Here is a 24,141-nt window from a genome sequence, read left to right on the forward strand (position 1 = left end):
TTTTTAAAGAACGATGGTAAATTTCATTAACTAAACCGCTATAAAAAATAATTTTAAATGTATTTGTCTATAAGTTGCAGTACGTGACATACCTTCTATAAAGCATGAATTTCATACTTTTCAAGAGGTGTGTCGTGCATCGCATCTTTTAAACAAACATACTTTATAATTTTTTGATAATAATATAATTTATATTTTAAGACTTCACATTTCAATTTAAGTTTTTAAATTGAAATAATTTTTTATATATTATCATAGCTTTATTAATTAAATGATTATGAATTTGAATTTTATTTAGCATAAAATATTGTGTGCTTATAAATACAAGTTTCAAACTTAAAAGATTTTTACTTAAGAGGAAGTACTATAAAATAATATAAATTATATATTTAATAAAATAAATTTTTAGATTAAAATAGTTTTATAAAATTGAATTTTTTTTAAAAAAATAGGATATCCAAATATCCAACGTAACTTGATTCATAAAGTCTTGGTGTTTGTAGAGTGTGATTGTGGTTGCTTTTCAAAGTGTTTTTCACTCAGAAAAGTATGCCAATAATATTTTTTTATTTTTTAAAAATCATTTTTGAGATCAGTATATTAAAATAATTTGAAAACATTAAAAACATATTAATTCAAAGTAAAAAAAAAAAAAATTCAAATTTTTTCAAAAACATTTTTAAAAATCACTCCCAAACACCCAGACGTGACAATATAAACTGAGTGCAGTGTAAAAAAAACATTAAACACTAATTTTCGGAAGCGCTTTTCGTCCCCTACGTATTACTCGGTTGACAGCCATTGAAGCCCTTTTTTTTTTTCCCTGCAAGTTGACAATAGAAATTTTCGTTCTAACTTCTGAAATAAAGAGTGCCCAATACTATCAACTGGTGTAAGAATATTCCAAGTTTTTTCTTTTGAAGGTTAGTTCTTCCCATAAAAAAATCTTGTTGCCAATCATCCTCTATTTCGTGAATACCACAAGAAAAGATTATATGTAATCAAATTAATTAGTTTAGGACTGATTTGGTTGGTGCTGTTGACTAAAAGCGAATAATTGAGAACTCGTAGATACATTCGGAATTTAATGGAGATCGACCTCACTAAAACTATCCTTAAATGTTGGCAATTTTTACGAGGTTTGGCTTAAAATCTTAAAAACTCTTACAAAACGAAGAACATTGATGGATTCATAAATACTAACGTACATAAACAGCACAATCAAAAGCTGAAATATTCAAATAGAAAATTAACAAATATAGAGGTACTAAATAATGTCATTATCAGTGTTTCAAAACAAAACAATCGGCGCTTTGTGGAGCAAGCGAGTAACCAAAAAGTGAAGATCCTCACATTACACGCCATTTATTCCTTTAGTGATTAATATACACAAATCAGAATTCAAAATCTCAACGTGTTGCCAATATTACTGCATGACAGTGTTCACATACATAATCATCGAAATCACCTTAATACCTCCTGATATATCTTATACAATATTAATATTGATAAAAATATGATAAGCTTTTAGGAGATTTTAATGCACTAGAGGATATAAGAAGATAATCGTTATTAACTTTTAACATTTCATGTTAAAAGACATAAAAATAAACAAATAAATCCTTATAACCCATCATGGGGCCTAAAAAAATTATCAGCTCTATATGTATTTGATTTGGAATGATTCTAAACCCAAAGGTGATGAGTCTGGTACCTTACTAGACTCATATCCACTTGGACTCTACACGTAACTGAACCCAAGGTAGTTGAGTCTGATATTTTGTTAGACCCACATGCACTTGAGCTTAGGGCGTAGCTGAACCTAAAGATGTTGGGTCTAGCACTTCACTAGACCCACATATACTTGGACTCATCGTATAGCTAGATCTAAGGATACTTTGCCAGACCCAAATGCATTTGAGCTTAGTGTGTAGCTCAGCCCAATAATGTTTGGGTCTGACAAATCAATTGTGTTCTCTTGTTTGGAACTCTTCTAACTCATAGCACTACCATTTAAAGTAAAATATATTGACTGGTATTTACTATTTTTCCAACATTTCATTTAAAAAATCTTAATTCAAATAATTTTAAACTTTTAGTTTATCTTCTTCATTGATGGATCCTATAGCCAAGTATATGATACCATTTTCATCATAACTCTCTCAATCTATGTCTTAGAACACATGTATTTGGAGAGAGATGTTCCATATACAATAGATAAAAATCAAATCTTAAATTCTTTCATGCTAAGCTATTTTAACATCTAGTCTATATGCATGGATTAAGACAATCTAAGCAACCTTTTAGATCTATCTCTATAGATCTCTATATCTAATAATATAGGTTGCTTCTCCCAATTAATTTATGGAGAAATTATTCAACAACTAAATTTACTGATTAAAGTAAGATATGTTGTTTCTTAACAATAATATATCATCTACATATAATATTAGAAAAACAACATCACTGGACTTCGATCTTATTGAGATTTTGGTTCTGTTGGGAGCTCGACTTCTGGTTGTCTTGGAGATGGTACTCTTGTTTCTTCATCCTGCTGTTCATTTTTATGATGCTGTTAGGGTTAGTTTAGACACCACCATTTATGGATTGGTTTCTTCTCTAACCATTGTTGAATACTTATTACTTTCGGCCTTGCATGACTAGTTCTGATTGTGAGTTTGTTCCCACCCCACCTTTTTGTTATGTGTATATGTTGCTTCCTTTGCTTTCTTGGTCAGCTAACGCAATTAAATGATTTGGCTGTATCCAGTTTGATTTCATAGGGAGTATGTTCTCTTCTCTGTCTTCTCTTCATTTCTGTACATATATATGGACTTGCTGGTTTCCAGCATAGTCACTTTTGATCTTAATACATACTTACATTCTGATATAAAAAAAAACACTCTCACAAATATTTTATAAACACAAGGTTTATCCATATTTTTTATGAAATCAAATATGTTGATTATATCATCTAAATTAGATATTCTTGCTCCTTAAAGCTTGCATTATACATTTATACATTGCCTTTCGTGTTAGTCTTTCTCTTAAAAACTCACTTAGATCCATTGACTTTTATCCTTTGAAGTGGATCAACCAAGTTTCAAATTTGGTTAGTACATAGCTTCAAGTTATTTCTTGGAATAAATATCATATATTTCTTCTATGTAATTGGTAAGCTCATCAATTATGAGTAAAATATCATTCATAGTTTCCATGAGAGGTCCTTATCTTATTGATGCATACATGTCCTACCAAATTTATAGAGATTTTATATTTCTTAAGGTTTAAGCTAAACATCCAATGTTTTAGCCTTAATAATATATTTTATCTAGATGTAGTGTTCTAAGAGATGTATAGAATCTCATTCTCTTTTAGATGGTCGAACTGAGGGATAAATTAAATGTCATCGAGCAGTTGTTGGCAACTTTTACTGGTACCTATGCTCCACCTCGTTGCACTTCTGATTCCGATGAAGATCTGTCCTCGTCTCCTCCTTCAGCTTTTGTTATCTATATAGATAAATTGTATTTAATAATATTTTTTAAATTAATAATACAAATTTGTTTTTTTATTTTAATTTAGTTTTGTTTAAATTTGCATTTTTATTTTATTTTTTTAATTGTAATGTTTATTTTAATTTTATTTAAAAAGTTTATTACATATAATACAGACGAAATTACCATCAGTTTATTATGTCGGTAACACACATATAAATGTAATTCTTTGACGGATTAATTTTGTTGGTAATATACATATACTCACCGATGGATTTACCATCGGTTTATGGCATGGGTAACATACATATAAATATAATTCTCCAACGGATTAGTTTCATCTTTAATATGTCATAATCACTAATGGGTTTACCAATAGAATTATTGTCGATATTTTTATTTATTTGGCATGATAATTTCATCGATAAATCTATTGGTGATTATATTCTTGAGAAAATGACCATCAAAATAAAAATCACCAATGATATATTTTCTAACAATATTTTTTTCATCCGTTATTCTATTAATAATTGTAATTCTGACAAAATCAAGCTTTAAACACCTATGAAATATGTTGTCGGTCTATTGCTATTTTGCGGTAGTGTAACTCATTGATTTATATATTATTGAACATAAAAATATGTGTAGAAATTGATTAAAAATATAAAGAATTCGTGCTTTTAATTGCAATTATCGTGTAACAAGGATGATCAAGATGTCCAGTGATTTAATGCTAAATAATTTTTTAAATAATATTATGAATATTAAATTGTTTCCTCGACTCATTGTAGATCATATTTCTAACTATTCAAATATTGATTTATTCCTAACAAAAGACATTCAAGTCTAATTATTTGTTTAAAATAGAAATTAATATATAGTAATATAAAAAGGTTGATTTAGACAAAGGTTCTTTTCAATATACAAACTTCGAAAATAAAATTTACAAAAAAGTGTCTAATATGAATTTTGACATTAAATTTAAAATTATAAAATTACTGGTTAAAAAATATAATCTATTATTAGTAATAAAATTATAGATTAAAAACACTTAAACAATACAATTATCAAACAAGGCATCCTTCATGGATGATATGCATTTCATCATTGATAATTACAATATATGTTATGAAAGTCAATGAGAATTAGTGTGTGCTAATCACATGGTTAGGGTTTCAAATTTTATCCATCGTGAGTTGGATACTCGAATCCTAGTTTAGTTTCCACCACCCTCGAGTATCAGACTTCATTAAAAAAAAACCTGATTTCTTCATATAAGAGTGGAGCCAAGAATGCCTTGATTTCTTCATATTGTTTAAGACTAATTAAAAAGTGTTTGAATTTTAGTTATATTTGCAACTTAGCCATCGAATAAATAATTTTGGATGGTTACTGATTAAAGTATAGTTAGCCATCGAATAAATATTTTTTTATGAATTTATAGGGTTTTTTTATGTAATTATGTTAGAAGTATTTTGGATAATATTATAAAAAAGAAAATATTAAAAACAATAATTAAAATGATGACATAAGAATTAAAGGGATTGCGAAATCAATGACAATTGCTTTGAATCATAAAACTATTCATTATTATTAAATAATTTATTTCATTCATTAAAAAAAAAAAAAAACAACGCGAATTGTGACATAAAAAATAACAATTAGTATATTAAAAATAAGGCGAGCAATATTTGTAGATCCAAAGTAATGGATTTGGAAGAAAAGGAACCACAAGGGTTGGGCCTTCCAATTCCCTTGCCCACCATAGCATTACAAGCCGATATATGTTTTCGTTAACAGACAAAAACTTATTGCTGAAAGCTGAAAAATGATTCGGACCTACGAATCCTCAAAACACAGGCCATTTCTCCACTGAGGTATATGGAAGACAAACATCAATTCTTCAATGTATTGCCAATGTCAATCACAAATCTGTACCTAACATCTGATTTCGATAGCCGCTCCAAGGCAGTGTTCACATAATCCATTGGAATCACCTCAACGTCTGCTGTTATGTTGTTCTTGGCTGCAAAATCAATCATCTCTTGTGTTTCCTTTATTCCTCCGATGCTACTACCACCCACTATCTTCCTTCCTGTTTATCCAAAACAATAGAGTAAGTTGCATTGTTTATTTACTACCATGCTAAATGAGGCTTAATTTAGATTAGTTGAGATATGTATATAATATACCCATGATAAGAGGAAACACTGGTAGCTCAAGTGGCTTCTCCGGCGCACCAACCAAAACCAGCTTTCCCTGAGTCTTCAACAGACCAATCAAAGGGAAGAGAGGGTGCATCGTCGAGACCGTGTCAATTATACCATCCATTGTGCCTATTGCAGCCTAATAGCGAACAGCAATAAGATTAGAAGACAAGCATATAGGAAAGAATATTGAGTTTCTTTAATCAGTTAATAATGCAAGGATTGTGCTCTGCATCATGTATACCTGCATCTGATCGGGGTCACGACTAACCAAAAATGAATGAGCGCCAAGATGCTCAAGAGCCTCCTGCTTCTTTTTTGGAGAGGTACTGATCACTGTCACCTTGATCCCCATAGCTTTTGCAAACTTTACAGCTACATGACCCAGCCCACCAAGCCCGACTACACCCACATGCATACCTGGTTTGTCAAGGCCATAATATTTCAAGGGGCTATACACTGTAATCCCAGCACATAGGAGAGGAGCACCGGCATCAAGAGGCAAATTCTCTGGAATTCGAATTACATAGTGCTCATCTGCGACCATAATGTCTGAGAAGCCTCCGTATGTGGTGGCTCCATCATGGTACTTGCCACCACTGGTGACTATTGTGTCTGGGCAGTAATTTTCGAGATCGTCATGACAACTATCGCAAGATTGGCATGATCCAACCATGTACCCTACCCCAACTTTATCTCCAACTTTGAACTTTTCAACCTTGCTGCCTACCCCTGTCACTTGTCCCACAATCTCATGCCTGCATTGTCAATCTTCTCATCATAAACTTCAAATGCATGTCCATGTTAGGAAACTAACTTTTGGTGAACTTAATATGTTATCCTAAATGTCCATTTATCAAATAAATGTGCACTGAAAAAAAAAAAACTCGTGATAAGATCATTTCCCATGATACAAAGATTCAGGTATATACAGCCATATATTTTGATCGTTTATCAGTGTCAAAACGTGAACGAATAATTTTTAATTAATTCGTCACTCATCAGGGTGTTTATCACCATAATTGATCTTCGCTCTTCAATTCAAACTTGTCGTTATATATTTATATGATATCAGAGTACATACCCGGGGACAACAGGGTAGGAAGAGATACCCCACTCATTCTTGATCATATGAAGGTCCGAGTGACATATTCCACAGAACAGCACCTTGAATGCGACGTCCTTCTCTCCTGTTGCCCTGCAAGAGAAATTCTTTCTTAATACAATTCATAAAACGGGAGATATTCATAGGTATAGAGTGATCAATCGGAGGGGATAAAAAAAGAGCCCAAAAAAGCAGTTCAGAGATAAGAGATGGAACCTCCGAGAGAATTTGAAAGGAGAGAGGACCCCGGAGTGGTCTCTTGCTGCCCATCCAAAAGCCTCAGTGGGATGCCCTTCCTGACAAGATTTTGCTGCCATTTCTTTTCCTCTGTTTTTGCACGAATTAAGTTGTGGATGGTAATGCTCATGTACAGGAAATGGTGCACCTATTTATAATGGTGGATGGTTAGCTATTTTGCTGAAGTAGGCAGGGCTAGCGTACCATGTTTTAGGCAAGCACCGAGAGAGAAGTCGTTGAACGCAACACAAAACTAAACTTCGGCCGAGATTTTTCTCGCGCATGCCTTTTGGACTCCTCCTCTTCCGTGTGCTGAATGGCCTTCTTCCAAAACAGTTGAGCAAGTCCAATCATAGATACCATCAACTTGGAAAAAGTGTTATCCCAACCTCTGCGAGATAATTTTTGTCATAACATCGGTGGAGGTGTAATTCCTATTGATTTTTGGATAATTCTTTATGATATTTTATCTTTTAAGGTTTTAATATACATCTTTCATTTATTTTATTATATTATTATACTATGGTTTTTGTGTTGTCGTGGTCACTATAATTATGTTCATCTGTACTTTTTTTTAATTGCGTTTAAATAGGTAAATAGATCTATTACCCGTGATTTTTTTAAGCATCGCAGAAGGTTCCGCTAAGCAGCCTTTGAAATCAAACAGTAAAGGTGGCCCGCAAGAAGGAACGAGACAGTAACATCCGTGACCGAACTCTCCGGTTTTTTTTTTCCTTGTAATTTCAGTTTACATTGCCGACGTTCTCGATCTTTCACTCTCACAATGATGTCACCATATTTAATGAGGCCCCCCATCAACTTGGAAAATGAAAATAGAATAAAATATAAGTCTAAGCTTAGAATTAGTAACGTTTTTATAATGCGGGTAAGATTCAATTATTTTTTTATGAATATAACAAAAAAAAAAATCAGTCTGCAGAATATTATTTAATATTATTATTAAACTCGATTTGATGAATTAATATTAAATCTTTCGGACACAAGTTTTTGTCTAATTCAAATTTAAAATTAAATTATATGGAAGTTGTTTCAATATGATCCCATCAACTGATCGATAAAAAAAATATAAAGATGAGATTCAGAAAAAAAAAATTAATAAAAAAAATATCTCAACTCAACTAATTGTCTAGCCTGGGTTTGAAATTGAATCAAGTGGAAGTTGTGTTGATGTGATCTAATCAACTTGAATGGTTAAAAAACAACCCGGTTGATTGTTAAGAAAACTCTAAAAATAAAATTTAAAAAAATTGAGAAATTATTTTATTATTTATATGAAAAATGAATCTACATAAGTACTTTTCTCGGTATAGTCGGTAATAATTCCTCCACCTTTTTATATTTACAAAACTCACTCGCCAGGATTTGAACTTGCATAATCTAAAAAAAACCTATGAGATACATACTTTTTAAACTAAACATAGGTCTGTACTTGATATTATTGTTAGTGTTTGCTCAATATGTTCTATAAAATTAAAACATTGATAAATATTAATGTATTTTGTGAATAAATGTTTAAAACAAGTAAATAGAAAGTGAGATTCTTTGTATTCAAAATGACATTACATGCCATCTTCATTTAATTAAACTAGCTAAATATCCCATTTTTCTTTTTAAACTAAAAAAATATGTATGCACAAATAACTTTTCCTTTTTAAATAATAATGTTATTGCACATATATTCGTTCACAAGATGCAGAACTTGGAGTTCAATCCTATTTGTTAGCTTTTAGTGCTCAATGAAAATGATATTCAAAATATAATTATGTCTATTCACGGTTCTATGACATAAAGATTTTTGTCGTAGAAAATGACATTGTTGATAGCCGTGGAAATAAATGCTAAAATTGATATATATATTTTTTAGATTAACATAGTATCTGGGCCAGCTTGCGCGCATATCAACTAATTTCACGGGTCCTGAATTTAGTATGATCATGTAAGTTTCCAGTAATCCTAAAACTTGTAGGACTCAAACTAATGACGTCTAAAGAGCAAATCCAGAGCCTGACTAGTTAAGGTACACCTTTTAAAATTGCTAAAATTGATATATATATATAGATAAATGAGTGATGTCCATGAAACACTTTGATCACGTCATGCAAGTGGTGCTATCATAGCATATCTAATTATGGAAAAATGCAAAGGTTATCCAAATACAAAGGTCCTGTTTCTGCGTTTACATGTTTTTAAAAATATTGTTGACTAGAAAAAGAATATTAAATTAATATTTTTTTAATATAATTTTAATAGTTTTAATATGATAATGTGAAAAACAAAGAGAGAAAATCCTTTGCTACCGATGACAGTGAAACTTAAAAGGGTTGAAAATTCTCCAACGAGGTGCTTTGAAAGATATTATGTAGGATTTGTTTTTATCTCCCTTTCCTTTTTCAAGATTTTCCGTCACAAAATTAAAACTGTTTGCTAAGGTAAGTGTTAACATAAAATGATCTAATTGTGGTGATTTATTTCATATGTATACACACACACACACTAGAATCCTAGCTATTCATTTATTTTTAAAAAACAGTGAAATGAATATAATATATAGGAAACATGAAAGAATATCAGTCATTGAGGTGTTGTTTGGTCTACGGCACAATATTAATTGGACTAGATTAAACAAATAATTATATTGTCTAGTGTTTCGTATGCATTAGACTGAATTGAATAATTTATTTTACTTTATGTTTGGTAGGTCTTGGATAAGACACGACATTTCTGAGGCCTAGACTAGTATAAGTTTAATAAAAAATAAAAGAAGAATTGATTTAACCTGTCTCAATCAAAAACTTGGGTCGACTTGTCATTCAATCAGCCCTAGATAAAACACTGGTAAAAAAATCATTGATTTTTTTGAATTTTTTGATCAAAATAAAATTGTTTTGATTTTTTTTTTAATTATAATCAACTCTGGTTGACCCTTCTGACCTGAGATAAATTGAGCAATTAATAATAACATTGTTTATGAAATATTTGATGAAATAATATAGTTTGATTTTGTCATGCTTTAAAAGCACGATATTTAAATGATATTAAGTTTCACAACGGCAACATTTAAATTAATAAAATTTTAATTAATTAATGTTACGATTTGATAAAGATGCTCTATCTTTGCCACAATAGAATGAGACTACTGAAATCCCAACAGACAACATTCTAACTGAAAAAAACCTGCCCAAACAAACTTTGCTCCCCTTCTAACTTGGGACTGCAAATAAAAAATCTAAGCTTGTGTGGAGAGGCTACTGGAAATGGTTGCTTGTCTGGTAACTGACAGTGGGTGATGGAGTTTGATGGGTTTGTTTTATGACAAGGCTGACGATGGCTTGGGGAAAGACTTGGTAATGACTGTCGGAAGGTTTGGTTGTGTGATGGTTTTCACAATGAGAAACCCTAGACAGTCCAGTAAGTGAGAGATGTAGATGAAGGCGTTTTTTTTTTTTTCTCGGTCCCTTAGCCCCTCCCCTGGTTATTCCGTCAAAACTGTCGTATATATACGACGTCGCAGCAAATATTCACTTTTGGTTTGAGTAATCAGGAAAATAAGAAAATAAGAAATTTTTGTATTTTATCAGTGGAATGAGACTCCTTATCTTATATTTTGATCACTAGAAATCCTAATTGGTCTAAAAAATTAGATACGAGAACTGGTTGCATAAAAAAAAGGTATTAGCATCCCAAATATATCTTACTTAAAGTAAGCTGTATTTTTTAATTGTCTAATATATATTAAGGTGTTGTTGCATTTCTAATTGTTGGTCCGTCTAGAGTTTAAGAAAAATAAGTGAGATTTGGGTGTTAATTGCATTGAGATTTAAGCGAATTATTTTACTATAGTATCTCAAATATGCGCACGGACACTCATTAACACCAACTCATACACTAAAAACAATATTGAGAAACTAATTACATTAATTAATTCAAGTTATCATATAAAAAATTACATTTATTAGTACAATTCACGGGTTATATATATTATAATTCAAAATATTTTTATAATCAAACGAAAAAAATCTATAAAATAAAAACTGAGATTAATCACCTTGTAATGGGATGTAGACAATTAGATCAACAATATATGATCTCTAATAATAATTTTTAAACAATATACGATCAATTTACTAGTTAATTAAGCTAACATAAACGTAATGCTTATCGCCTATTGGTCTCATTCATATGCAGAGATCTGCTCAAACCCAAGTCGCTATGTAAAGGATTAAACATTCTTTAGCCCAGCAAGGCACGAATTATGGCAGCTTCACCAACGCGAATCCATCCGAACTCAGTATGGACACCTGAAATTAGGAACTTCTCCTTCAGTGATATGGATTACGTTAAAAAGAATATACAAATCAGGAAATCCGTTTCCTTGAAGAATCCGGATTAGATCCGCACTATAAATACAGGATACCTGAGGCGATTTATCTCACAAACCCATTCAAGCAAACCTTAGAATTCTCTCTCAGTGCTCTCTCTTTACGCACCAGCTTCAATTCCTTGCAACCCATATTCATTGTCTTCCAAGCGATCATGGCTAATTTCAGGAAAACAATACTGGTGGTTTCTTTCTTGACGACGGCTCTTTGCGGAGTCTCCATGGCTACCGTTTACCAAGTCGGTGACTCTGCTGGTTGGACAAGCATGGGTCAAGTTGATTACCAAGATTGGGCTGCCAGCAAGAATTTTCACGGTGGTGATACTCTTGTCTTCAACTACAACAACCAATTCCACAACGTGAAGCAAGTGACGCATCAGGGTTTCGAGTCATGCAATGCAACATCACCACTAGCTACTTACACCAACGGCTCCGATACAGTCACTCTTGGAAAGCAGCTTGGCCACTTCTACTTCATATGTGGTTACCCTGGTCACTGCCAAGCAGGACAAAAGATTGATATCCTGGTCGCCCCTGCAACTTCAAATTTGAGTCCTGCTGCATCACCTAGCAGCGCTTCATCTCCTTATTTTAGTAATCTGTCTTGGACTTTAGGTGTGCTAGGATTCTGTCTCTTGGGATTTGCTTATTAGGAAGGTTTTCAAGTTGCCTGTCTTTTTCCAACCTCGAGGGATTTTTTCGGTTTCATTGATGCAGTGCTTACTTTCTTTTTTCTTATTTTAATTAGCAAAGAGATGATTAATGACAGATTAAAATTGTTTTTTTCTCCTTTCTTTAATGGAGATTCGTCATCAATTACATGAATGCTTTGAATAATAATACTATTCGTTCATTATAATTGCTGCCGCTTATTGCACTTTGTAATTAACCACGTTTTTTTTACCCGATCTGATGAAGCAAGGAGTAGCAATTAAAATTAAAAGAAAAAACAAACAAAAAAAAACAAAGGAGGCTCAGTGTTTTACCATGTACCAAGAATAATAATACATCTCAATGCTACAGTTTAGATTATTAATTAATTTGATAAGCTTACCCTACTCTTTTTAGCTAGACAAAAATTTCATAATTATAACAATTTTAAACACGACAAAAATTAATTTTGATATTGTCCAAAGATACACCAAATAACTTCATAAAAAAATTATTATGTTTCATCTATGTCCAGCATTCCAAACATTACCTCCACATTATCTGCTTAAATCATATTGTCATTTGAATTGAAAAAAATATACATCATATAATAAATATCCCTTCAACGTTACATTTTGATTTACACATTAATGAATGGTTCCATTCATCTTTCTCCAAATTATCCCTTCAATGTTGCCAGCAACGAATTGCCATAGGTTACCAGTAATTTCCTCGTCAATTTGGCCCTCTTTAATGAATTTTTCCTTTTTTCGTAGAAGGCAACAAGAGCAACGAAACCACTCGTGCTTCACTTGTTGGCACTCGATAATTTATATAATCTCTCCAAAATAAACGTGTTTTCTTAAGAATTCATCCTCTCACTCTAAATAGAATACACCGACCGACAATTTTGGGACAAAGTACAAATCAATATAAAGCTATATTGGCATATACTAATATTAGCATAGGAGACCATTTTCATTGTCTTAGGTCTATTTTTTATTTTTTGAATACATTTCAAGTTTTTTGTTTTTTGTTTTTTTTTTTAATTCCAGAATATTAGGTTTAATATAGACCATCTGTCTCGTGGGAGAGTAAAAAAAAAAAAAAAACTGGAAAGGCAAAGAAATTAATATAATTTCAATTTAATACTTGATTGAACGATAAAATCTAAGTATTCCTAATTTCCCGATGATACTCAAGGCAATGAGCCAAATATCATTTCCTTCAAATATTCATTTATATAAATCTAAAAAAACCTACACAATTTATATGTTATACTAGCCATCTAACCCGCATTACACCGTTGATCAAATTTTTTTTTCAATAAAAAAAATTATATATACAGCTTTTGAAGATCAAGTACAATGAAATTATATTTGAAGATCAATCCATATGAAATTATATTTGAAGATCAAGTACAATGTCTAGCAATCTATCATGATCCCTCAAATATTGAGAAAGTCACAAGTGGTTTGACTTAACCTTTCAGTGACTAGTTTCTCAGTGAAATTATTATTCATCCATCAACAATGTTTTGATTTAGATATTATAGCATAAAGTGTGTCTACTCTATCAAATCATGTTTGTTTAAAACATCATACTTATTGATTCATTGAATAAGATTTAAAACTCTTTTCAAATCTCATTTCGCATTGCTCAAAGATTTACAATCAATACTATTTAAAAACATGTGGGATATTTTCTTCAATTCACCTAGGGTGATAAATACTTTTTTAATTACTTAAATATCTTTATATAGTTCATGTTATACCTAATATTTACCCATTTGTTACCCTTGATTAAGATGTGTAGCAAAATTAAAACGTAATACTCTCTATATAAGATAACTTAGTGATCTCAAATATAAAGATCATTCACACAACATTCATGTGAGTCTTTCCATGAACATAAGTGATCTCTCCATATGAAATTCTAATGCATGTCAGTTTAGTGTACACGTCATCCGACAAGCACCTACATATTAGTTCTATTTATCCCTCATACCCCAGCTTAATTATAAGAACAACTAATTCCTTTAATAAAGGAAAGAACATAATATGTATCAGTTTTAACAGCTCTAATTAATGTTCACTCTTAATAGAGTATTGACCGGGAACATTTAGAAACAATTCTTTGATGCAATAAGAATCTTATAATTATAACAACTTTATAATTTTCTATGCAAAACATTTTTGTCCCTGGAACTTTATCTTTACTCTAGATTCATTAATCAAATATTATATTTATTAATAAAATATTTGATGAATATTAAAGATAAACAAGCCTTTATTAATAAATTAAATATATTTATATAAACAAAGTCAATGTCACATGTAACCAACTGATTGACTATATAGCATATACAATAACACTTGGAATAAAACACGGGGTTTACAGGCCAGCATGTTTGGCCCATTTAGTAAGGGCCCCGTGCTTGGGCCTTTTCTTTCCATGCAGATAGGGAAAAAGACCCCAATTTTTTTAAAAAAAATAGAGTAAGGTAATGTGTCCTCTGATTTTTTCCAAATTCCGGCCACTGTGGTGGCCAAAAAATCAAGGGTAATTTTTTTTACCTAAACACTTAGTTTTTACTCAAAAAAACCATAAAAACTTGTTAAACCAAATTATGGCCTCAAGAATTCCTAAAACCAAAATCAACCGGAAAATAAAAAAAATTCTCAGGCTCAGATTTGTTTTTTATGCGTTTTTAATGTAAAAAAAAAACTTATCAATGAAAACTTCCCTCATCATATGAAACCATTTAACACAAAGATAGAATATTTTGGTGGCTAGAATCGGTATTAACATTATTTTTTCTCTTTATTACCAGAATCTATTAACTTTTTCTCTCATCTCTCAAACCATGAACTAAAAAAAAATAAAGTTTTAGACCAAGATTGTTTTTTTCTTAAACTTCAAAAATTAGAGGGGACTAATTTTACAATGAGTAAAGAATGAGTAGTAGGATAAATGGATAATGAAATGTTTGCGAGTTAGTAGTGAATTAATAGTGAAAGGGTATTACAAAATGTAATACTTGTCTTAGTGTGAGTTTCTTTACCTTTTAGTTTTTATTTATAATTATAATGTATAACGTATAATAATAATAAAAAGACAAAAATCATTATAAAATGTAAATTCGTTATTATATATATATATAAAATAATTGTTTTTACCGCCATATACTACAGTAACTCTTATCTTAATGTGAGTTTCTGTCGTATAGTATATGTAATTCGTAATTGCCTCCAGCAAAGAATTAAAGTATATATCTTATTTTGATAACTCCGTGTCCTACTGAGTTTCTTTGCTTCTACCAGCAAATAACAGGTGGTTGGAATTTGGAAAGCTAAGATGTTCGCCGAGTACTGTTCTGACCTTTTTTTTTCTTTCATTTTACCTGTTTGGGGCATTTCTCTAGCTTATTATTTTTAAATGTAGATATTCGGATCAGTTTACGTGTATCTTGATTAATTTTATAGATTCTAAAGTTAATGATCATGTAAACTTCTAATAATCATTATATTAACAACCATAAAAACAAATCTTTTAATCCCAGCTTCTTCAAATTAAGGGGCATTTCTCTACTTATTTCTTCGCGTTGTGGGGTTCTCTTTGAACGAGCTAGCTAGCTGGCCTGGAATGTTGTCATCCATATATATTTATGGGAATTTCACAATCCGGAACCTAACTCTAAAAAAATAATTCAGTTTGCGCAATTTGACTTGTTTTTCATCCTTCATTAAAAAATAAAAAACGGAATTGATCCAATAATCTGGGCTGTTCATCGGAATATCTGGATTGGATTCGATGCTTGTTAATTCACAGTATTTAAATAAAATATAAAAAAAAACCCCACTAAATCGTAATCATTAAATTTTACCGATTTCGGTATTATATGTTTTCCCCCCTATTTTTCGAACCTTCGGCTCGTTTTGTGCCGCCGAGATGAATGGAGCACCGACCTTGCCTAACATCAAAGAGAGTCCAGATGGGGAGACACCGCATTCACCAAGAGGATTGCCAAGAGCTGAATCAAATCCAACAATATTGTAGCTAACTCCTGTTTGTTCCCTTGATGCTCAAGGCCACTAAGGAGCACTTGGGACGAAAATGGACTCTGGCCATTGAAAATAAGCTGTGATATTTGTCTTCTTTTTTGTTACGATTAACCCATATTAGCTTGGTCATGCTTTAAAAACTGAATTTAACTAGTAATTAACTTCCCGTGTAATTCAAAATTCATCGTACCTCTCTCAATAAAAAGAAAAAAAAAAAGCTTTCCATTAATTAAAAGTGCCTAAGTTTTCTCTTGGCCATATCATTATTGGTTGTAAACGAAACAAAATTGGATTCTCAAAAAAAGAAAGAAGGAAAGAAAAGTCCTCCTGTCTTAACCAACAAAGCACAAGACTCGCTCAAAACAATGAGCTTTTCCACTAAGAAACAAAAAATTAGCCTCTAATTTATAAGTTTGACCTAAATAAGTGCTCAAAAACAGATGTTATCTTCCGAGAACAGCTCAACCAAACCCCTACATATACCCTCCACAATGCCATCAATATTTCTCAGGCTGCAAACTCCATACCAAATTAAGGCAGGTTCGGCAAAGTTTTTTTTGTCGTTTATTCGAGTTTATTTTGCCGTTCACTGCCCAAAGAAAAAAGAAATGGAAATGAAGAAGATTGCCTGTGCTATCTTATTCGCTGCTGCCTCCGTGAGTGCAGTCATGGCTGATGAGGTTGCTGCTCCTGCCCCATCACCAACAAGTGGTGCCTCAGTTAGCTTGCCAGTAGTTGGTTCATTGGTCGGTGCCTCCCTTGCTTCACTCATTGCATTGTACTTGCAATAAACTGCTCAGCACTCAAACCACAAAGGAAGATCGAGAGGGGGGGAAGGAGTTAATTTTGATCAAGATGGAGGAGAATAAAAAAAAAAATGTACCAAGATGTTCTAGCTGATTTATTTAGTTAGAATTTCCTTTTCCATGCAAAGAATTGGGGCTAATTTATTCTCTTTCTGATTTGCTTGATTCTTATTTGGTCATATGTTATAAAGGCAATAAATTTTTCTGCTGAATTTTTATGTCCATTTTGATCAGTATTGGGTGAGTGGGCCAATGGCTATTGCTTTCATTTGCTTCGATTGATCACAGTTATCCATCAGGCACGATGATACAGCGAAGCATGCTTGCGGACAATCACTGCTATCTACAAGTGAAGTGGGCCAATTCAAATTATTTCAAAAAATAAAACAAGTGTTACTATTTCTTGAATTGTCGGCATGCGTGGAACAAATTACTATCCCCTCCATTTTTAGATTCTCAGCCAGGTATCGTTAGTGTATATGGATTCTAGAGGTTTTTTGCACTCTTAACCTTTACTTTATAACACTTCACTCTCAATTCTATGATGCAATTTTGGAGGGAAAGAATAAATAATACCTTAAAAATCTCAAATTGTACTTAGAAATGAGATCAAGATGGAGTTAAATGTAGGGGGCAATAACAGGAACATGGCATCAATTTTCTAATTATATATATATACCTGCTTAATATACGTTTGATCGATGGAAACATAGGAGCTGTACGTAGACAGTGATATTTATATCATGTAGCATATTCTAATGCACGTGTTGTGCAAGGATGGGCCTCTGGTCGGGCGATCGAGGGCTGGCTTACAGAGGACTGTGCTTTTGCATCTCTGACATCTTGTCGGAAAACAAGGAATATCTGTCACTCGTTTCATAAACAAAAGAGTTTGCATAACATAGCGTGGCATCATCAACTATCCACACGAATGACAATCTGCTGCCCACTGGACTCATCTTGTTACACACGTGCGATCCATGCACTGGGAGCTGAAATGGGGTCGGCACACAAGTCTCCCTATTAATTACAAGCTCTGTTAATAACTCACATTGCACTACCAGGGCTACTCCATATATATTTCTAGTGGTATATTGCACAGCTGGAAGTTTAAAAAGTTATGGCCTCAATGAAGTTATCTCTGCTTGCTTCTCTTGTGTTTGTTGCAGTGGTTTGCTCAAAACTCGCAGTCCTTGCTTATGATGATGTTTTGGCTCCCATGCCAGCAATGGCTACGGGATCAGCCGCCGGCTATTCGGCTTCGGTTGCTGCCATGGGTTTTTCTCTTATGGTTTATGTATTTGAGGTGATGCTGCATTAGATTTCTCGTGGCTAAAATTAATGTATGTTTGTGTACTATAGTGACTACATGTGTGTATTTTAAGCAAAATAGTATATCAGCACTCGCCGTTGGGTAATCAAGTACTAGAGTTCTTGATTATTGTTTTGTTGTTTACATTATTAGGATGATCTCCTGATGCAATTCGAGAGTTCTAAACTAAAGTCTACCACTCATTAATATTGAGCAAGGATTGTTCACAATCTCTCCCATATATCTAAGCCAAGATTAGAAGATAAAATTGCTCAAACTGGAACATTAGTGACCAGAGGAACACATGGAAAACGAGAACCAGGTCACCGGTATCTGGTAGAATTTTGCAGCTGTGTTAAAACATTAGTATGATCTTCTTATCTTATGGCTTTTGATTTATTTCCCCCCACCTTTTATGGCTTTTCTTCATAACCCAAGGGAAAACAGCATTTAGTCTTTTTCTTCAGGAAGAAGAAACTTGGTATAAAAAGATGTTTTGAAAGTTATTCGAAAGTTTTTGATTCTCATATAATATGAAAAGCACTTTAAAATCACAGAATTTCATATACTTTCGCAACCGCAACCACATGCATAGATTATCAAAGTAATTTCACAAGCCACTACTAAAAGAGATTTCACTTGGCCAATAGAAACAATTTACTATTCATTACAATGAAATGACGTATATGGCATTTTCAAAAAAAAAAAAACGATGCATTATTCGTTATAGATATGTTTGAATATTTTTTTTATTCAATATATTTATAAATCAAAATACTACTAGAAGACAAGGAAGGGTGAATCTGTCTTTTTATTTTTTAATATACAGTAACAATCTTACATATATGACTTTATGATCTAAAGAAATTAAGCCATTATTGGTGTCTTTTAGGTTTTTTTATAATATTTGGTTCGGTAAAGAATAATAATGTAATTTATTATTTAATTAATAATTTTTAAATGAAAAGATTGCTAGCATGTGGAAGGCACTACATGCTTTGAGCGATGCTTGTAACGCTTTCTAATGATGGAAAATATGCTACTGCCATCTCATTCGATTCTTCATCATGTTTTATTCTTTGATGAGTGAAGCATGTTATTTAAAAGTGGTTGAATCATTTCTCTCTTCTACCTCAAAAAATGTAATCATATCTTTGTTTTTGTTAGTTTCTTCGATTCAATTTTTTTAGTTTTGATTTTTTATTTTTGTCATTTTAAAAAAAAAATTGTTTGTTTTTAATATAATATTTCAATTCTAATTTTCATATATAATTTTTTCAATTCGGTCCTTCTATATATTAATTTTTTTTCCTTGGTTCTTTTGTTAAAATTTATATGGTTTTCAATTTTTTTTCTTTCAAATCATGTTTATGATTTTTGTTTTTTTAATGAGAATAATACTGATTTCAATTTGGTCCTTCTTCTTTTCTTTTTTTTTTTTCCTTTTTCTTTTTTGTTAAAGTTTTTATAGTTTTTAATTTTATCATTCAAATCAAGTTTATGATTTTTATTATTTTAATAATAATAATAATAATGGTGGTGGTGATATTGAGAGGAGTGGGAGGAGGAAAGATAACAGTACTATTATTAGTATTACTAATAATAATAAAATAATAATAATAATAATGTTGTTGTTGATGATGATGATAATAGTAATTATAGTAATAGTACTATAATATTATTAATAATACTACTAATAATAAGAATAATGATAAAAAAACTCCCACGTAACTTTTTTTTGGAGTACCAATTATAAAATCTATCAACATCCTCTTTTTTTTTTATAGTAATCGAGAATATTATAAATAGGCGACCCCATTAAGAAGATGAGGGCTGAAATAAGAAAGATTACAGGGGAGGAATTAAATCATAAAGAGAGCGAGGAATTTACAACCCCGACTAGTTAGTCCAGTTCATGATACATTCAGGATTTCTATAAAGATCGGAACCCGTGTAACTGAAATTTTTAACAGAGGACTTCAACCAAAAGGCCAGCCGATGAAAGGTGAGGTCAAAAATCACATCCCAGTCTGGAGTTTTGGAGTCGAAGATCATATTGTTGCGCGCTATCCAAATTGACCAGTATAATCCTTTACAGAGAAGGGTAATTGCTTGACGTTGAAAATTTCCTTTTAATAGGCCGGACCATTCCTGAAGGTTATGATTTGGGTCTTTTGGCAGACAGCCTACACACCCAAACCATCTGAAGAGTCTACCCCAGAGAGACCAAGATGGGTATTTAAATATTCACTTTACTAATTAATATAATACTTTCCCTACTAACATTGTAGATTTTATTAAGGGGTTTACAACTTTTATCAAAACAGAATAATACTGTGCTCCTCCACAACAGTCATCTTCATTTTATGGAGCACTAGCAGATTCTTCAGAATCTGAATTGACTGGTCCCGTAGAGAAAGCTAATATAATGACAACTTGGGCCATTTCTCATGGTGACGGGCACGCCGCTAGTTGAGATAATAATTGAGTTTTTCGTGCTAAAAATATTGACTGGTCTGTATAATTAAGGATTTCTGGAGAGCCAGTCTCGAACCGCCTGAGGTAATAATTGAGTTTTTCGTGCTAAAAATATTGACTGGTCTGTATAATTAAGGATTTCTGGAGAGCCAGTCTCGAACCGCCTGAGGTAATAATTGAGTTTTTCGTGCTAAAATTATTGACTGGTCTGTGTAATTAAGGATTTCTGGAGAGCCAGTCTCGAACCGCCTGAGGTAATAATTGAGTTTTTCGTGCTAAAATTATTGACTGGTCTGTGTAATTAAGGATTTCTGGAGGGCCAATCTTGAACCGCCTGAGGTAATAATTGAGTTTTTCGTGCTAAAAATCGTTGGCATAATTGTTGGTATTGGTAATGACATCCAGGTTGTGTAATGAAATAATCCCAACCAAGAATCCATGCAATTTTGAAGGAGAAGGCAAACATCAAAGTTGGTTCATACGAGAGTTCTTGCAGGAAATAATTAAATCGAAACCTTGTTTTGCTAATGCTGGAAAAATTCTCTAGTAATTCAATAATAAACGATAATAATTTAGAAGACCTCGATTTAATTAATACCCAAGCATAACAAAAATAGAACAAGATGTTCATAAGTGGTCAACACCTAATGTTAAAAACAAGAACAATTTATCGAATTATTTACAGATTACACAGTGAAAACTACTGAAAGAGCTATAGCTTTAAATCAATCTCTTGAATCAATACAGTTGCGCGCTATCAGCACAAGCCATTAAAAAACACATACAAAATGAACATAAATTTCTACACATGGGAGCCGTACAAAGAGGAATTAAACCACTATTTAGACTAGGACTGGATGTTCCAATGGAGATGCTAGATCATTATTAGGAATCAATTAGTGAAACCCAGGAACAGGAGCAGCCTACTGTACCTGTTTTCCAAATTATACAGTAACTCTAAATGACCCAGAATATGAATTGGATGGACAATACAAGAACAATCGAGTCAGCTATAAAGTAATGAATACAACAACAATAAATCCCAGAGTATCTCCACGAGGACAGACCATATTATTAGAAGCAAACCATGAACACACTAATACTTTTGTTCCAAAAAAATTAATTTCCAAACCTCATCAACAACAACAACAACAACAATATTACTTAATTATTAGTGTTAAGAAATATATATGTATTTATCTTGTTTTATTTATTAAGGGTAGAACGGTATTTTCAATTTGGCCTATATAAATCTCTTTGTATTTAGGTTAAAGTAACACTTCAGAACCTATTGATTAATAAAAACCCTAGCCTCCTTCTTTTTTATGTTCGTATTCGTTTTGCATTAATTTGGATTTCTTTAACATAGTATCAGAGCTAATTTCATAGAACGAGACTTCATCTCAAACACAGGTTTCACGGATCCAACTTCGCAGTGAGTTGGCTGGGGGTTTGCAGGGGGCAGCGCGCCCCCACTAGGGTTCAGGGCAGAGCGATATTGGTTATGTTTCTGTTTCTTAGAGTGATATTCATTCTGTTTCTGCAAATCTGGTATTTCGTTTTCTCTTTAGTTTCTGCAACTTGGTATTTGTGTTCTGTTTCTGTAATTTTTTGTTTTGGAGTAATTGTATAACTTTGAGAAAATATTTATTTAGTCTCTGCAATATCTGTTTACTTTCTGCAATTTTGTATTTTATTTTTCGCTGCTTTTGCATTCTGATTCTTATTGATTGTTGATTATGGCTATTGAAAGAGATTACTCGCTTCAGTCTGTAAGTGTGAGATTGGATGGAAAAAACTATTCGTATTGGAGTTATATGATGAGAAATTTATTAAAAGGTAAAAAGATGTGACGATATCTTAGTAGAACTTATGTGATACCTAAGAATACTGAGAAGAGGGATGATGCTTTGATAGATGCATGGGAAGCAAACAATGCTAATATTATTACTTGGATTAACAATTCTGTTGAGAATTCCATGGGTACACAGTTAGCAAAGTATGAGACAGTAAAGGAGGTTTGGGATCACCTGCAAAGGTTATTCCCGCAATCAAATTTTGCAAAACAGTATCAATTAAATAATGACATACGAGCTTTTTCACCAGAAAAATATGAGTATTCAGTAGTTCTATTTTGTTGTGACAGATCTTTGGGATCAATTGGCTCTTATAAAATCAGTAGAATTAAAAGCATATAGTGCATTTATTGATTGTAAAAAGCAGCAATGACTAGTACAGTTTTTAACAGCATTTCACAGTGATTTTAAAGGACTTAGAGGTTCGATTTTGCATCATTTTGCACTGTCTTCTGCTGACTTTGTTGCCAGTGAGTCAGTAGCTGAAGAAATACGTCTTCAGTCTTATTCTGAAAAGGGAATTCTTTATGCTTTGAATCCTTTTGTACTAGTAATACCCTCTAAGCCATTCTCTAATCATTAAAATAAGCCTTATACAAGGGTTACCTTTGATGAGTGTAGTTTTTATAAGTAGAAAAGTCATTAAAAGGCTTAGTGTCCCAAGTTGAGACAACAGAATTAAGCTTGGAAGCCTAACAGTCGATCACAATCTAATACTTAAAGAGCACCTTAGGGATATAAACCACCACACGACAATACTGTAGTAGTGATTTCACCAGGCTCTATCACCGATCCTAGTACTCTAGTTGAGCAATTTTAGAAGTTTCTCTTCATATAACCATAACCATTATCCGTTTCTTCTTCCGTAGGTCAGTTATCTTATAGTTCATCATGTATGTCACATTCTAAATGGATCTTGGATTTTGGTGCTTCACATCATATATCTTCAGATTCTTCATCCTTTACTCATGTGTCCCTTTCATTTTTTATTCATATTATGACTGTTGATGACACTCTCATGCCCTTAGCAGGTGTTAATTCTGTTGTCACACTTCACTTGTCTCTCCTTAATGTTTATCTTATTCTGAAACTCAGATTGAATCTTGCTTCTGTTAGTTAGTTTTGTAATTCTAATGACTATTTAGTCATTTTTTCCTCTTTGTTTTGTTATGTACAGGATCTGCAATCTCAGAAGCTGATTGGAACAGGTCGTAGGGAGAATGAACTATATATTTTGAATGAGTTAAAGGTGTCAATTGTTGTTGTTGTTGCTTCTCCTACTATTGATTTGTCTTCTTTTTGTTTGAATCATTTCCCTTCTAGTTTTTATTTATGGCATTCTTATCTAGGTCATGTTTCATCTCCCCGTTTGAAATTCTAGGCATCCACATGAGCTTTAGGAAATTTGCAAACTTGTGATATTTCTGATTGTCGTGGATGTAAACTAGCGATAATTTTCACTTTATCTTTTAATCAAAGTATTATTGTTTCTTCTTCCCCATTTAACTTGATTCATTCTAATATATGAG

The 24,141-nt window shown here is 32.2% G+C and overlaps 3 protein-coding genes across 3 annotated transcripts; 2 read left to right on the plus strand and 1 right to left on the minus strand.

Annotated features, from left to right (window-relative positions):
* Nucleotides 1–5,137: 5,137 nt before the first annotated feature.
* LOC7463857 (probable mannitol dehydrogenase) lies at nucleotides 5,138–7,217 on the minus strand. The gene is made up of 5 exons (XM_002299914.3): nucleotides 7,026–7,217; nucleotides 6,789–6,902; nucleotides 5,949–6,462; nucleotides 5,690–5,843; nucleotides 5,138–5,592 (listed from the first exon to the last, which is right to left on the minus strand). Exons 1-5 carry the CDS (start codon nucleotides 7,124–7,126, stop codon nucleotides 5,393–5,395), a joined length of 1,083 nt encoding a protein of 360 aa, XP_002299950.1. The 5' UTR covers nucleotides 7,127–7,217; the 3' UTR covers nucleotides 5,138–5,392.
* A 3,901-nt stretch (nucleotides 7,218–11,118) lies between these two features.
* On the plus strand, nucleotides 11,119–12,228 carry LOC7463858 (mavicyanin). The gene has a single exon (XM_002298404.4). It carries the CDS (start codon nucleotides 11,601–11,603, stop codon nucleotides 12,096–12,098), a length of 498 nt encoding a protein of 165 aa, XP_002298440.2. The 5' UTR covers nucleotides 11,119–11,600; the 3' UTR covers nucleotides 12,099–12,228.
* A 4,426-nt stretch (nucleotides 12,229–16,654) lies between these two features.
* LOC112323673 (arabinogalactan protein 23) lies at nucleotides 16,655–17,178 on the plus strand. The gene has a single exon (XM_024582846.2). It carries the CDS (start codon nucleotides 16,769–16,771, stop codon nucleotides 16,949–16,951), a length of 183 nt encoding a protein of 60 aa, XP_024438614.2. The 5' UTR covers nucleotides 16,655–16,768; the 3' UTR covers nucleotides 16,952–17,178.
* The last annotated feature ends 6,963 nt before the right edge of the window (nucleotides 17,179–24,141 follow it).

Source organism: Populus trichocarpa, chromosome 1 (genome assembly GCF_000002775.5).
Source record: "Populus trichocarpa isolate Nisqually-1 chromosome 1, P.trichocarpa_v4.1, whole genome shotgun sequence".
Taxonomy (NCBI): domain Eukaryota; kingdom Viridiplantae; phylum Streptophyta; class Magnoliopsida; order Malpighiales; family Salicaceae; genus Populus; species Populus trichocarpa.